This window comes from Alexandromys fortis, unplaced genomic scaffold (genome assembly GCF_014885135.2).
Source record: "Alexandromys fortis isolate MF-2015 unplaced genomic scaffold, M_Fortis_MF-2015_v1.1 scaffold_51, whole genome shotgun sequence".
Classification (NCBI taxonomy): domain Eukaryota; kingdom Metazoa; phylum Chordata; class Mammalia; order Rodentia; family Cricetidae; genus Alexandromys; species Alexandromys fortis.
The window spans coordinates 806,110-822,252 of record NW_026067925.1 but is presented as its reverse complement, the minus strand read 5'-3'; the positions used below and the strand labels follow the sequence as shown (position 1 = coordinate 822,252).

General features: G+C 43.0%; 1 protein-coding gene across 1 annotated transcript in view; it reads right to left on the bottom strand.

Moving 5' to 3' along the window:
• Nucleotides 1–1,115: 1,115 nt before the first annotated feature.
• The window catches only part of Slamf1 (signaling lymphocytic activation molecule family member 1), a 35,218-nt gene continuing 20,190 nt past the window's right edge, over nucleotides 1,116–16,143 (bottom strand). Inside the window, exons 4-7 of the mRNA XM_050143101.1 lie at nucleotides 13,647–13,745; nucleotides 10,462–10,535; nucleotides 3,429–3,524; nucleotides 1,116–2,172 (exon numbers count right to left, since the gene is read on the bottom strand). Of these exons, the coding sequence (XP_049999058.1) occupies nucleotides 2,122–2,172; nucleotides 3,429–3,524; nucleotides 10,462–10,535; nucleotides 13,647–13,745 (320 nt within the window). The 3' untranslated portion in view covers nucleotides 1,116–2,121. The remainder of the gene's footprint in view (nucleotides 2,173–3,428; nucleotides 3,525–10,461; nucleotides 10,536–13,646; nucleotides 13,746–16,143) is intronic.

Below are 16,143 nucleotides of genomic sequence, written 5' to 3'. Positions count from 1 at the left end.
CTTCTGAGGCAGATCTCAAGTGGGAAGACACACATCTTTGAACCAGATCTTGAGGTGGGAAGGCACGACTTTAATCTGGGTCACACCTTTGCTGGAAGCCCGCAGAAGAGCATGGCAGAAGGAAGCTTTTGCTCCTTGCCTGTTTATCCTCTCCTTGTTAGCAAGCCCATTCCTTCACTGGCATCATAGCCTACTTCTGTAGGATTCCAACTCTACTGAAGTCCAGCTGAGACATCTAATTTTGCAAACTGAGCAACTGCTGAGTTCTTGTACTCTCTGTTCACAGCCAGCTCTTGCTGGATTAGCTGGATCACAGCCTGAAAGTCATTCTAATAAAACCCCCTTCCATGGAAATGGATTCCTTCTGTAAGTTCTGTTACTCTAGAGAACCCTAACTCATAAAGGTTTTTTTTCAGAATTTCCTAGTAGTTATTTAAACCAACTGGAATATTTTCAACAGGTTTCCTTTTTGCAAAAAAATCTAAAGTTAGCTTTTGTTGATGAGCAATCCCTCTATAGAAATTAGTACCACAAAGGAGGATACCTGAAACAACAAGATTTACACTGTAAATTGTCTAAATGCAGGGCAATGGGACATCAGAGTTTCGAGCTGGGCAGTTGGTGTTCATTGTTACACAATGATATAATTGGCTTTTTTATGCACGAGTAGGTGTGTGTATTGTGTTTGTGTGTGTGTGTGTGTGTGTGTGTGCATGCGAATACGTAAGTGGTTATGCTTGAAAACATCACAGGAGGATGCCAGTGTCTTCCTCTGTCACTCTCAGGGGACTTGATATTCATGTCAGGCTGGGCCAGCTAACCAGAAAGGTCTTAGGACCTGTCTTTCTCTGAAACATGCACACCCAGCCACGCCTATCTTCTTACACAGGAGCTAGGAGTTTGAACCCAGATCCTATACCAGAATCCACTGATCCCTCCCCACCTCCACAACAGTTATTTCTTAAAGTATTTGCCAAAGTTGTGTAAGGACAAAAGGTTGAAAATGGCCTCTCTGAGGGCAGACAACATGAAGATAGGACTTTACGTAGAGAGACTCTTTCTGCACACAACTTTTATCTAAGTGATTGAACATCCAATCAATTGAAACGGTTTAATCAAAATAATTTAATTTTCTATCCGAAGATAAATTCAGTACAAAGAGGTATGCAGTAAATAGGAAGTGCCTGGTAGACCTGCAGTTCCTCAGTAGGCCTGGGTGGTAAAATGGGTTCAGAACTAACTGAGGGGGAATCTTGAGGGTCCAGGGTTTTTTCCCTCAAGGAAGTAAACAGAGAGCTTCGATTCAAAAGTCCTTTAAAGAAGTGAAAAACCTCCCTGGGGCAAGTTCCTCTAAGTATCCCAGGTTACTTTATAACAGTGTTCCCAAACACTTGCTACTTCGATTTAAACAGAATGCTGCTCGCTGAGGACGACACTTTATAGAACCTTGGATGGTTTCCATTCTATCACTCAAAACTTTAGACTCTACAGTCATCTTCAGCCTATTGACTTACAGCTAGCTTCAGTTTTGCAAATAAAATACTGGTTCTTTTATAAAATGACCTCCGGTCACAAAGAATTCATCCTTCACACACCGCTTCATTCCCTCCTTATCCGGAGAGTGAGAGGGAAACTGAGGCACAGAGCCTTGATCAGGTCTTGAGGTGACCAGGATCTGCTTTCAGAATAAAACAGACAGTCAGAACAAAAACATCTCCAGACTTTGGGCCTTGTGCTCAGCCATCTGAGGCAGGTGTTTCACATCTTGGCTTTTTGTCTCTGGGTTTTGTTTACCAGCACAGCATAGAGTGAGATTCTGAACTCACACCGTCTATTTGATCCGCTACAGCAAAGGTGGAACGCTATTCCAAGGGGTCTCTGTTCCGTGTCTGTGTCAGCGGCACAGCAGGCAGCAGGCTGCAGGCTGCCTGCCTGGGACACCTCACTTCCTTGCTTACTTCACAGGTATGCCTGTGCAAATCGATCACCGGGGAATTGATTGAAGAAAGGGACGGATGTGCAGTGTCTGTCACAGAGAACTCGGGACTGAGGGCCAAGTTCAGCGTGGATTTTGATTTTTCTATGTTCCTTCAAAAAGTCCTTTCCCTGGGTGTCTGGGGGTCAGCTCTCTGGTAACGTCACACTGGCATAAACTGTGGTGGGGTTTGATTCCTGCGGGCAAAAAAGACATTCATGAGAGATGGAATGGAGGGACGAAGTTCACAGGCAGTGAGCAGAGCAGCCTTCCCTGGGAAAGAAGAGGCTTAGAGTTCCTGTAGTACATATAGCATGATGTACAGTCGAGTCTGTCACAGTCTGGACATGGCTAGGCCAGCACCCAGGTCTCCCAGTGCCTGCCTGCAAATGGGGCTCCATCTCCCTTCCAAGCATAAGTGTGCCATTGGGGAGATGAGAGATTTGAAGACTGGCCTTGCCTTTCGATCCCTCCTCTTCCCTCTTTTCTATCCCCTCTCCTCCTTAGGAAGAAACTCCCTTAAATCAGGACATTTGCCAGGTCATGCTATGTCTTCCCCATATGATAGGCTGAATCTTCCAAAATTGTAAGACCAAATATATCTCCCTTCAAGTTGTTCTCTTAGGTATTTTGGACACAGCAATGTAAAAATAGGTAACAGACCTCTCATAGGGTAAAGAGAGTCAGAGGAAGAAAAGGACAAGCGAACTCACACCATGGTGGTTAGGAAACAGTAAAGAGGGATACCAAAGGAGATCAGAGCAACACATATCCTCTTTCAAGGACACAGTGGGTGGGCTTCCTCCAGCTGGGCCTCACTGCTTCCTGACAGTATGATTGTGTTATGAGCACATCATGGATCAGGAACCTGTCAATCAGGTAAGAACCCTCACCATTTGTGACCCTGGGAATACCCTCACAGACACATCCACAGGTGTGCTTTATCAGTTTCTTAGGCGCCTCTTACTCCCATCAAGCGGACAACCAAAATAACCATCCCTGAATTCTTCAAGAATTCTTTTCTCCCTCTCCATCTTCCTTTTCTCCCACTTACTGTCAGTCCTGGAGTACAGTTTGGGGAAGCCAAAAGAGGTTTAGATTATTGAGGTTTTAGAGGGTGTGAGATCCAAATGGGGATGAGAGAAGTGGTATCTGTTTGCTGTTTTCAAAACAAGTATGTCAGGTATTTGTTGTCCTTTGACAACTCTCAGAGAAACACTAGTCAGTACACAGTGGCTCACAGCCTATGAGCCCACATGAAGGATTTTGTATAAGTCCTACCTATCCAAGACTACAGCTATTCCTTTTTGCATGTGGGATCTAGACCACTCTCACCAATATGATTCACTTCATCTCTCCCCTAAAATAAATATATAAGAACAAAAACCTTCTTCCTCTTCTTCTCAGCCTCTCACCAGACATTCAGTGAGGGGGGGGAGCAGAGATGCCTCACCTGAACAGGCTCTGGGACAGGCTCTGTGGCAGCCACATAAATAGTCGTGCAGGGACTCTGACCAGTCAGGGAATCATCAAATTTCTTCCCTGGAGGCTACAAGAGAAACAAAGGAGACAGATTAGTTGAGCAGAAAGCTGGGCCCCATCCAACTGCTCAAATTAAAAAAACTCCTTCGTTGCTCGCTCTAACTTCCTCTCTGGTGAGAATTCTCCCAAACTTCCCTGAGTTCACTTTGCTAGTCATTCCCAGAGTGACATCTTGGGGCTTCCAGCCTCTCAAGGCAACTTCATCCCTTGTTAGTGCTTTAGAAAAGAGATCTTCATCTCAGTTGCTGTTCATTTCTTAGATGCCATAGTATGTAGAGATATTTAAATTTAATGACAAATGTTTGATTAGGGATGAGGGGGTAAGGGGCAGATGGAAGCAGGTTTTTAATCAGCTTTTGTTCACAGGTGCACTCTTTGCTTCTCTTCCTGGTTGGGAGAATTTTAGTGTGACCAGACCTAAATGTAGGGATGTGATGGTGTCAATAATTTATATGTTCTGCGTTCAATTAGGGAATTTCACAAAGAAGTCTGTACTCAAAATAACCCCAAGCTGTCTTGGGACAATGGTATTGAATTTCCCTTTAAGATTTTTATCTAGGTAGAAAGAATTATTTTAAACACAATTTTAACAATGTAGCATGTTTTTATTTCTCATGTCTTCTGTTAGGGATACCACATCTCCAGGGATACCACATTGGAGCAGTATCAGGGGTATAACTTATTTTTGCTATTTTTTTGAGAATGGGAGCCCTCGAAATGACAGTGTAAAGCAAAAACCACATAATAAGCCCTGGAGAGGTTCCTATCAGTTAAGTAACACTTGTTTAATTTCCTGTTGTTATGTTCTGTTGTTGATTTTTTGAGACAGGGTCTCACTGTGTAGCCTTGGCTGTACTGGAACTCCCTATGTAGACCAAGATTTTGCCTCAAACTCAGAGATCCACCTGCCTCTGCCTTCTAAGGGCTGGGATTAAAGGCGTGCGTTATGACATCTGGATGCTATTCTGCTTTATTTAAAGATATTTTATAGCTATTATGATGAAAACAAAAGAAATGCTGATTTTTGGATAATATTTGTTATTATCTTTGTAATGATATAATAGTATGATAAATAAAAATGAAGGAAATTGTAAGGATGTAGGTAAGTCTGTACATATCGATATATAAACAAAAATGTCTTACATATTTAAAATACATATAAATTAAAAACCAATAATAATAGAATACAAATCAAGAGGCAAAATTATAGTGTAGTTAAAATACTGTACTGGAGTACAAAGAATAAAAGGAACACATGTATGCTAGTAAGTCAGGGATGTGCTGGGTGGTAGTGGGCATGATTTTAATCCCAGCTTTTGGGAGACAGAGGCAGATGAGATCTCTGTGAGTTTGAGGCCAGCCTGGTCTACACAACTAGTTCTAGGACAGCCAAGGCTAGAAACCCTGTTTCAAAAAACAAAACGAAACAAAACTACAGTCTCCTCCCCCCCCCCAAAAAAACCCAAAACAGACAAAGAAGTCAGGGGTATAGTTTGTAATTTTTAGGATGGCCACTAAAAATAGAGAAAATAGCCGTTTAAATATTAATGCAATGTAGAATAAAGTTTAATGATAAAAATATAATTGAAAATTCCTCCATCAAAGGAACGCCAATCTCAGAGACTCACCAATAAGTTCTGCTAAATATATAAGGGGAGAAATACGATCAATCCCACCCAAACATTTCCAGAGAGTCACAGGAAGAAAATGCATCTGTTGGTGAGCTGAATTGTGGCCACCAAAAGATAGGTGCCACCAGTGTCAGGATGCCATTGTGTGGTGTACGGTGTACGGCCTCGGCAGAGATGTGGATAAGATAGGTAAGGTCAGAACTTCAAGGCGAGGTCACTGAGTCACACAGTGGCCCACACCCAGAGCACGATGTCCTAAGAGATGGAAAGAAGGCGGAGCACAGACAGGAAAGTTACCTAGAGATAGAGGCAGAAATTGTGGTACTACCACAAACCGAAGAGTGCTAAGGTTTGGAGCCATCAGATCATACTGAGATAAAGGCTTGTCCCAGAGCTTTCAGAGGGTGGGGGGTCCTGCTAATATGCCACTTTCCTTTTGGATTTATGTGGTCTCTCAGAACTGAAGTAAGGTGAATTCTGGTCGTTTAAACCACCGCGTTGGTTATGATTTTTGCTATGACAGTCTGACTGAAAGATTGTAAGCCTCATCCATTTGTATGGTTGACAGAAGCATCATATCAAAGCCTCACGGAGTTATTATGAGGAAGGAAGATGACAGACCAGTTTCACCCAGAAACTAAGTGCATGGGTGTGTTGCATGTGTTCGTGGGGGGGGGGGGGGGTGGGCTGGGGTGGAGGGGGAGCTTTTAACAAAATGTTAGAGAAACAAAATCCAGCAGTGTTTTAAAGGACCAAACTAAATTTGTTCTACTCCAGGACTGTAAAATAGATTTGACTCCTACAAAGGCAGATAAACGCGGGAAAGCCAGCCAGAAGGTTATCTCAACAGATGCCTGAAGAGTGTTGATAAAATAGGATGTCTGCTTGAGAAGGCTGGGGGTGGTGGTGCGGGGGATGGGGGTGTGTGGGGCGGGGGCAGACCGGTAGCCTAGTACTCCTAGTAGCCTGACAGAGATCAGGCCTTAGTTTCGGTTCACTAAAATGGGACAGCGCTAAACAGACAATCCTCAGGAAAACCACAACTTAGGAGCAACCCGTCAGCAGGTGCCCCACAACCTTCTGCTAGCTTAGCAGATGCCCCATGGCCCTGTCTGCCGGCTCAGCAACCCCCAAAGTCCCTTTGCTGGCTCAGCAGATGCCCCCTTCCAGTCTCCAGATAACTAAAGATAGCTTTCCCTACCCCACAGCTGGGAGGACTCTCACCAATCAGCCCTTAGACTAATCTTTCCTCCACCAATCAGCTCTCAGACTCTCTCTCTCTCTCTCTCTCTCTCTCTCTCTCTCTCTCTCTCTCTCTCTCTCTTTCAAAACAGGGTTTCTCTGTAGCTTTGGAGCCTGTCCTGGAATTAGCTCTTCTAGACCAGGCTGGCCTCGAACTCATAGAGATCTGCTTGTCTCTGCCTCCCAAGTGCTGGGATTAAAGGCCATGTGCGCCACCACTGCCCGGCTAATAAAGCACTCTTGTTATTGCAAATGTGGCTGTTGGTCTTCTTTGGGGGGCTTCTCTTGGACCTTAACAAAACTGTGATAAATTGTCTAGTGAACCAGGACTAGAAGACGATAGTGCCCCACCCCTCTCTTCCAGTGTTGGAATTGAAGCCAGGTCTTTGTGCATGCTAGCAAGTACTTTATCACTGAGTTATATCTCTAGCTCCAGATAATATTCTCTCTCTCTTTTTTTTTTTAATTTAATTTTTGAGACAGGCAGGTAGCCCGTGTTGGTTTGAAACTTTTTACGTAGACCAGGCTAGCCTTGAATTTCCCATCCTCTTGCCACTGCCTCCCGAGTGCTAGGATTACAGGCATGGACTTCCATGCCTAGCCTGACAAAATTTTTCAAAATTTAACTAATGTGTGTTGGGGGTTGCTAGCTGACTGTGTGCAGTTTCATGTACATGAGAGCAAGTGCCTGCAGAGGCCAGCAGAGGGTACCACATGCCCTGGAGCTGGGATTGCCGGTGGGTGTAAACTGTCAGACTGAGACTTGAACCCAAGTCCTCTACAAAAACAGTGTACACTCCTAACCCCTGAGTAATCTCTAGGCCCCGACGATATGTTTCTTATGGTAAAAAGCTCACTAGGAATACTCCAGAAAAATGTATGCTCAATGATGGTGTAGCGAAGTCTTCCCTTCCCAATCTGGAACTCTGCGGGAATGTCAGCGTTACTGCTTCTGTTCGCCACCGCCACCGTGTGTGAACAGGACGTTGTCAGTGAAATAGGACAATGGAAAGCAGGTGGAGCTATGCGGAGAACTAACTCTTTGGAGATGCTACAGCGGGGTAGGAAAACCTAGCAAAGCTGTCTGCAAACAAATGCAGGAATGTGCGGATCAGTTCAGCGGTGTTTCAAATACAAGGTCAGTATAAGAAGAGGATATGTTAACAGTAAACAACTAGAAGCTAAAAGTTTTGAAAAAGGTAATGTTGACAATATTCCAAGATATGAAGCTCTGATCAGTCAGTTAGAATTATATATATATATGTATATATATATACATATTCTTATTTGTGAAACTATGAAACGTCATTTTGAGAAACTAAATAAGACAGAATGGCTAGAGAAAGAGTCAAAACAATAAAGATCTTCACTCTCCTCTTTGGCCTATTTGGTGCACGTTCTAGCAAGATTTGGTGAAAAGGGGTTTAACAAACCAATTGTGAAATATGTATCAGAGCACAAGAATTGGCCAAGAACTCTTGAAGAAAAAGAACAAGTGGGAAGATTCGCTTTTATCAGACATCACAATTTATATCCCTAATTAAGAGAGTTTAGTCAATGGACAATGGAGCAGAATACAGAGCATCAAACAGAACCACGCATATGCGTACCCTCAAATTATAACCAGTGGGACAGGGCAATCAGGGAACAGTCTGTGTGACAATGACCGGTAAATATGTGCCAAAAATGACACTTGGCTTCTCTTAAACCAAACTCAAGAATATTTCCCAAGTATAGAATAATGTGAAAGAGGATGCCGGAAGAATATTTTTATTACCTTGGACTGAGAAAATTTTCTCAAATAGGTTAGAAGTGATAACCGTAAAGGAAGAGGTTACCAAATTGCTCTAGCCTGACATTAAGAAGTGTTCTATTTCAGTAGGGCTTACTGAGAAATTACAAAGGCAAGCCACACATGATATGGATCTAACCTCTAAAGGACTCACCTCTAAAACGGCTTTTTGGTTTATACTAACTTGTTTTAAAAAGGGCCTAACACGCAAAGGTAAATGGGTATGACATTTGAAAGTTGGGCGATTTTAATATGGCAATAAACATATGAAAAGTTATTACTTATCAGAAAAACAAAGCCATAATAAGACCCCCTACTGGTATGGATAAAATAAAAGGGCTGATGGTAACAAGTTTTGGCCAGCACATACAGCTTTTAAAACTTATTTATTGGAAAAGTAAATTGACACCTACTTCAAAGAACAATTTGGTCCTAACCAGTCAATTGGAGAATCCATATGCCCTATCATTCGGCAAATCTACTTCTAAGTATGTGCAGCAACAATATGTAGACATTTTCACCAGAAGACAGTCACACAAATTTCATTACTGTAACTTTCATAGTGACCTCAAATTAGAAATAACCAGATGCTCATTAATAGTCATCTGATAAATATATTCCCAAACAGCACGTTCACACATTGCTAAACCCATGAGAATGTATGCAACCTGAGTTCAAAGTCACGCATGAATTCTAACCAGATGCAAGAATAAATGCTGACAGATTTTATTTTTATGAAGTTCCCGAAAAGAAATATATAATTCTTATTTCTAGAAGTCAGGATAGTGGTTATATCTGGGGAGGAGATGGGAAGCTGTGGCACAGAGGTGTTCTGGAAGAACTGGCCATGTTCTGTTGCTTCCTGAGTGGTATTTTACAGTGGAAGACTCAAACTGAAAGATGTAATTTCTTCTCAAGTCGGTCAATAGGTTTGATGTAACCCTAACTCTTTTCATTTTTTAATACTTGAGAAACTGATTCTGAAAGACACACTCAGCCTCTGCTAAGCAAACATTTAGGTGAGAGGGTACTATTGGGGTTCTCATTTCTTTAAATGGCAGTTTGTCCTTAATAGGCATCTATGGTGATTGTGGTGGTTTGAAATAAATTGGCCCCCATTGGGAGTGCACTATGAGGAAGTGTGGCCTTGTTGGATTAGGTGTGGCCTTGTTGGAAGAAGTATGTCAAGTCACTGTGGGGTTGGGCTTTGAGATCTCATACATGCTCAAGCCATGCCCAGTGAGACAGTTCACTTCCTGTTGCCTGCCCATCAAGATGTAGAACCCTTGGTTCCTTCTCCTGTACCATGTCTGCCTGCATGTCACCCACTATGATGTTAATAGATTGAACCTCTGAACTATAAGCTAGCCCCAGAGAAATGTTTTCCTTTATAAGAGTTGCTGAGTCATGGTGCCTTTTCACAGCAATAGAAACCCTAACTACATATTACAATGATGTAATAAACCCACCAGACCGTCATAGGGAGCAGAAAGAGATCTGCCCAGAACTGTCTTCTTGGTCCTCAGGAATGAATTTATTGTATTAGTATGCAATTATCTTTACTCTCTTATTTGTCCAAGAATATGTGCCCCCCCCCACTGTCCTAAATGGACAAATTATGGGCTAAAAAAATCCTCTAGAATTAAGTGTGTCTGGGAAATAGCAGCCTCTACTGAGGATCCTGTAGACTCCCTATCCCTCACTGCTAACATATCTGTTCCCCGACTCCATCATGCCTCATATTTTCCCATCAGTCCTTCTTAGTTCAGTGGTCACTCTACCTCAGTTTTGTTTTTCTCTCCTCTCCCTTCGATATGTCCCCTTTCGTTTGAACCCCACACTGACTGAAATTCTCAAGATCCTCCCTTTCTCAGTCCAACCGTACTGCGCACATGCCTTCATTTGAATCAGGCCAGCATGCCACAACAGCCTCCTCACACCTCCCCGTTTCCCAAGGTTGTACCATTCAAGAAGGGGATGCAGTGTAGACTCTTAGAATGCCAGCGCTGGACAAGCGTCCACTGCCGTGCGTTTACAGCTTCATCTCATATGAAGAAGCAGGCCACCAGACTGCCCAGTGTTTCCCATTATTTCAAACAACAGGAGTTCCAGGGACACAGGTTCAACAACTTTTAGGGGAGTTCTTATTCTTGATTTCTGCTTCCCTAATTTCATCTACTCTAGAATCCCTATGGAACCATGGTCGTGTGCAAGGTGGCCCAATCTGGAATCCCGTAGGAAATATGACAGACATGCCCCAAGAAGAGCACAGAACTTACCCCTGATTTCTGCACTTGGGCATAAATAGTAAGGCCTTTTTCTTCCACTGGTGGCTGGCAGCGGCTTCTTTCACCTGCAAAGAAACACAGAAGTTACCTTCCTCAGGTCCTCAGCATGAGGGCCCTCCCCCAGTCCTGTCTGTCCTTTACTCTCTACTCTCTCCTCCTTTCCTGTCACAGGAGCCCAGCATCTACTCATTTGTCGGTAGCATTGGATCGGTTGGTTACTCGATCTGTCTAGACCTGTGTTCCTAATGTCAAACGGAATTTGAAATGCCTGTCTCACAGGATTATTGTGGGAATTAAATGAGAAAATACCGGAAAAGTATTTATACCAGTTACACTAGCAGGCAGCAAATGTCCAATATGTGCTGTGCCCCCCAGCCTTGGGTGCTATTTGACCACTGTACAATTCAGCTACTTTAATCTCTATGTCTGTGTGTATCTGCTCTCCTAGTGGGGTTCTAGGTCTTCTGAGGCCACAGCAGGCTATTTATAGCCTGTCTCTTTTTCTCCAGCTGGTAACATGTTGCTTCGCTCACAGCTTTCTCATCCCCCTATTTCTGGAGGGCTTGCTAGTGTGTGGAGTGGGGGTAGAGGTGGGCGATTCACTTGGAAGTGTCTGGAAAACAGGCCAACAGTGTCATTTCTTTATTCCCTATCTAGAAAACCAACCCAGAGCCGGGGGTCTCTGTCAATTAGTGAGTTGGGAAACATTTTAATTTTTAGATGACATTTAAATTTTCCTTTTTAAATTGTACAGAAACTCCTAACATTATAAAAATTCAAGTTGGCTAGAAATTCTCCCTCATTAACCAACCCCACTGTATTCCCAGAAGTAATCAATTAAAAAAGTTTCCTGTATGTCCATCTCTGGTTAAACTTTCTGTGAAGACATAAATGTTTACTCTGTATAGACTAATAGCCACAAGTAGTGAGCACTTGCATGTGTGACTAGTGAAATCGAGAAACTGCTACTTAATAGGAGTTCAATTAAATATTGAATGATACAGTTTTAGATTATCAGTGCTATAGTTTATAGGGTTTTTTTGAAAACACAAACAATGCATTCTACTCCCATATCTCTATAACATGACCTTGTCACTTAAAAATCTCTCAGAGGCTCTTCGGGATGCTGCGGTGGTTCCTCTTCACTTTTCCTAACACTGAACCATTTCCTTTGCAGGTGCCATGCATGGGTGAGGATGTGGAAAGGAAGGCACTGACCTATCCTCCCTCCCTCCTCTTCTCCTTTTTTTTTTCATTTCAAAAACAGATTGTCAAGAGCCAGCTCAACTTGACTCCACGTCAGCCAAGTCTTTGGATGTAATGAAAAAGACCTGAGCCCTAGATCTTAGCCTTACGACCAGTGCCAGCATTGCTGTGCGGCATTGAACAGTAAGTCACTTCAATGGGGCTCTTTACATACTGTGGTTGTAAAACCAGAGCATAGACCATTACTGGTTTTTTAGCTCTCACACGAAGCAATAAATTGTCTTATGTGATCATAACCTCCAGTACTTTAAACCTGCTATAAGTACTGTTTTCTAGAATCTCCTTAAGACTTAAACATTGATCCACTCACATCAAGAGATATGTCTGTCTACAAATGCATGTGTATACATGTTTATCATTCAGAAAAACCACTGTGTGTTTTCTGAACATTGGTTTGCTAATCTCCACAGCAATACCACAAAGGGTTTAGTATCCTCACTTTGCAGATGGTGGCCAGTTTGCTTGGTTACACAGTTCACTGGTGCCAAAGTCTGCCTGTGGGTGCTGTCTAAGGCCAAAGCTCCATGTGCTCATTTGCTTATTTGGAGATGGGGTCTCACTATGCTGCTCTGGGCTGATCTAGGAACCACAGGCTGGAGTGATCCTCCTGCCTCAGACTCGCAAGCAGCTGTTACTACAGACTTGTCTCATTGTACATTGCCCAGTGCCTACGCTCGTAACTAGTGTATTCTCCTGGAGACAAACTTGCCAGAACCACTTTAAAATTCTTCAGAGTCAGGCGGCATTCTTGAGATGCCACTGTTACACATTGCCAGCAGAATCTCTTGAGCAATGTTTAGTGGAAGGCATAACAACTAACTTCAAATTTTGGCATAGATTTGTATAGCACTGAGTTACAAGGCATAACTGATGTAAGATGTGTGTTGAGGGTGGGGGAAGTGGACTTCGGTGGAAAGGGAAGTGCTGTTCCCTGAGTGCTTAGCCGTGTTCTGAGCAGAATGTAGGGAGGAAGGTGTGTGGAAGGAAGGATAGCATCCTTTCACTAGCCAGGTTAACGTGGGACACTTGCCTGCTTTCTTAGCCTCTGAATCTTGCTGTTTTTTTTTTTTTTTTTTTTTAATAATGAAAACTAGTGGATCCACTCCCAGACCCTTTGCTCTCAACAGAAGCTTTATCTGTATAACACACCCCTCCCCCACTGTCTCGGAGAACTCTTCGATGGAGGAAATGAGGCAGAGGTAGGCCTCTGTGCTATGCTCGACACCTTCTTATATAAGCAAAACCGACCTCAGTGTGCTGAGGTAAGGGCTTTTTCTAAGAAGACCGTGTGTGGATCACACTGACCTGCTTGAGCACGACATGAGCCCTCAGCTTGGTGAGGAGACCAACATAGTGTTCTTGCTCCCCCAGGGAAGGCCAGCCAGGGCATCTGAGTCAGGATGCTCTGATCCAGATGGGCGAGTGGGAGTCAATATGGCTGAGGGGAAACATGGCCCTGAGATAGTGAACTATAGGACAATTTGGAAGAAAGATCGAGCATTTAAACTTGGAATTACTTCAGCCTTACTGCTTTTAGTCTACCCTGGGACCTGTTTCACAGATCCAAGACTTCTCTGAATTCTCTTCCTAGCAAATACCAGTTGAGTGTGCCTCCCGTTTCTATTTCTTTAGCCTTCCCTACAAGCCAAACCTCACTGCTGCATTTAAATTATCTGCACAGTGCCTTCTTTATTAGACACTTGTGGCTCTGTCCTCTACTGATTCCCTTAACCTGGCAGTGGGACTCAACAGACAAGAAAGGACTGAATTGAGCAGGGATGGGTTGATTGAGTGTTTTTCCCAGGGGGTCCCAGGCAGAAAGCTGTAGTGAGAATGAGTCTGTGCTCCTATTAAGATCTGTTTTGCTTACCACTGGGAGCCCAGCAAGAACCCCTTCTTGCCAGACCTACCTTGTTTTTTCAGCAGTATGAATGCTATGAGGACCGGAATGAGGAGAAGTGGAATGAACCCTAACCATCCAGCAGTGTGTGTTATCCATGAGCTTGTGTCTGAAAGAAAAGCCAAAGGACAATATGAAATGCACCATGGGTTTAAAAATACCTGACCCAGAAGTGAGAAGACTGAGCTTCATGCTCGTTTCCGTACCTCCCTCCCCAGGGAGAGACATTTGTTTACGTGGTATTAGAGACCAGCCTGCGACCACTAAGATTTCCATGTCCACCTTCTTACCCCCACTTCACTCACCATTCCTAAATTCACATTCCTGATTTCATAAAGATGCTTCTAAGTAAAATGCTTTATTTTATCTTTACCACTTGTCTAAAATTAACTTGTCTTCTCTCTCCTGCCAAACTCTTGCCCCGCTTCTCCATTTTTAAATTTCTAAAGTATTGTGGTCCATTTTTGGTAAAGGGGATGTGACGGTCCCGTGTGCTTGTCCCCGTGCCCCCAAACTACTCCCATGAGACAACTGGGAGGAAGAAATCAGCTTTTCTTCTTAAAAAGGTAAACACAATAGTGCTATTATTGCCCTTAAATGCAAATGACTGTGTGGAACCCAGCAGACCTGAGCTAAGAGAAAAGCATGTCGTTTTTCCTGTAAATTATCATAGTTCAAATTAGCAAAGCTAACTAAGGCTTGAAATCATGGAGCCAAATTTTGTAGCTTTCTCAAGAACACTACTTTGGAAAAGAGTGAATATGGCCTTTGTCTCAATCAACAAGGTACGTGGCTCACTAACAGAATAGTGGCCAGTTGCTAAGTTCTTACAGTCAGATGCTTTAATAGTGAGTCTTGTACACCGCTGTATGTAATCAGAACAATCCTAAGGGGTGGGTACTTTTATCCTTTCCATTTTATAAGTAAGGAGATGGCATGAAGAATATCAAGAACTAGAACTAGGAATGGGAGAGGAAACATGGCCGAACACTAAAGACAGGCTTCCTGGGAGTCAGAGAGCCTCCTGGAGCAAGCAGTGAGGTCCCATCTGAAGCACCAGGTTTTTAAGTAATGACACCAAGTTCTAGTGTTACTAATGAAACAAAGACAGTATCAGGTACTAACACAATGTGGAGGGACACTTTATAAAAAATGATTGTGAGAGAAAAGTGGTTTTAAAAACATCCTACCCCGAAATATAAACACAAACAAATAAATAAGCTTCCTGGTTGTACTTCAGAAGTTGAAAGGAAGAACCAAGTGGGTTAGAAAGGAGCAGAGTAATGGCAGACACAATTCAGATGTTTCTAGAACCGATGAAAATATAGACAGAAGTCCCACAGAACTGGTAAGACGCTCTAGTCCAGCAGCTACTCAGAAGTTTCTTTCTGGTCTTGAAAGAGTTCTTCTTCCCAGGCTCTCCATATAGCTAATCACAAGGAACCTCACAGCAATGACAGATTCTCTTCCTCTAGTAAACTATGTTTTAACCCTGCCAAATACTAACTTTAACCATCTTGAGCAAAAAAGGATAGGATCTAGGTGTGGTGGTTCATGCCTCTAGTCCCACCACTTGGAAGCCTGAAACAGAAGGCTGAAAGGTCAAGGGCAGCCCGAGTTGTGGAGGGAGACCCTGCCTTGAAAATGAATGAATGAATGAATGAACAAGCAGAGAGTTGGCTTTGTATAACATATAAAATGTGAAGGCAGCTATGAGCTCCTCTGCATGACACCCTGAGTGGTATATGATGGTTGAGAACCCTCTGTGTTATATGTATGTATGTATGTATGTATGTATGTATGTATGTATGTATGTATCTATGTATGTATGTACGTATGTATGTGCATGTATGTCTGACTGGGAATCTAATTGATTCAGATTTTTGATGTCAGTACCAGGGACACACAGAGAAACTCCCCAGGACCAGGAGAGAAGCAGGGGCAGCAGCCTGAGCTTCTTTCGTGAACCGTGGTACTGGTCCAGCGAATCATGATAGTGGTGCTTACTATTTTGAGAGAGTTCCTCTTTCTTCTTCTAACATATGTATCTTGAGAAAGTCTATAACAGAAGCTAATTTAAGGACAAACACCTCAACCATTTACATCATTTCCAAAGGTAATATTTCTTCCAAATTTCATATGAGATTTACAAAAAGACCAAAACCCAAGGTGATGCCTCTGAAGCGGGAAAACAACAGATGATGGACTTTTTCGGGGACTTGCCTGCCAAATTTGCCTTTCTCACCTCCCTAGGCCTTCTGCTGGCAGCCCCACTGGCCACCTACTCACATAAGTCAACAGCGACAGGTACATGACTGAGACTCTCCGTGTGGTAACACCAGAATCTCAGGAGGATGAAATCAATGGGCTGCTTATATCTCATGACATAAATGGCCAGCTTCTGCCAGACACGAGGCAATCTGGCCATCAGCTTGAAAGATATTTTTATCAACTCTAATTTTTCTCTTTGACACTTAAAATATATATGAGTATATTGGTGAATTTTT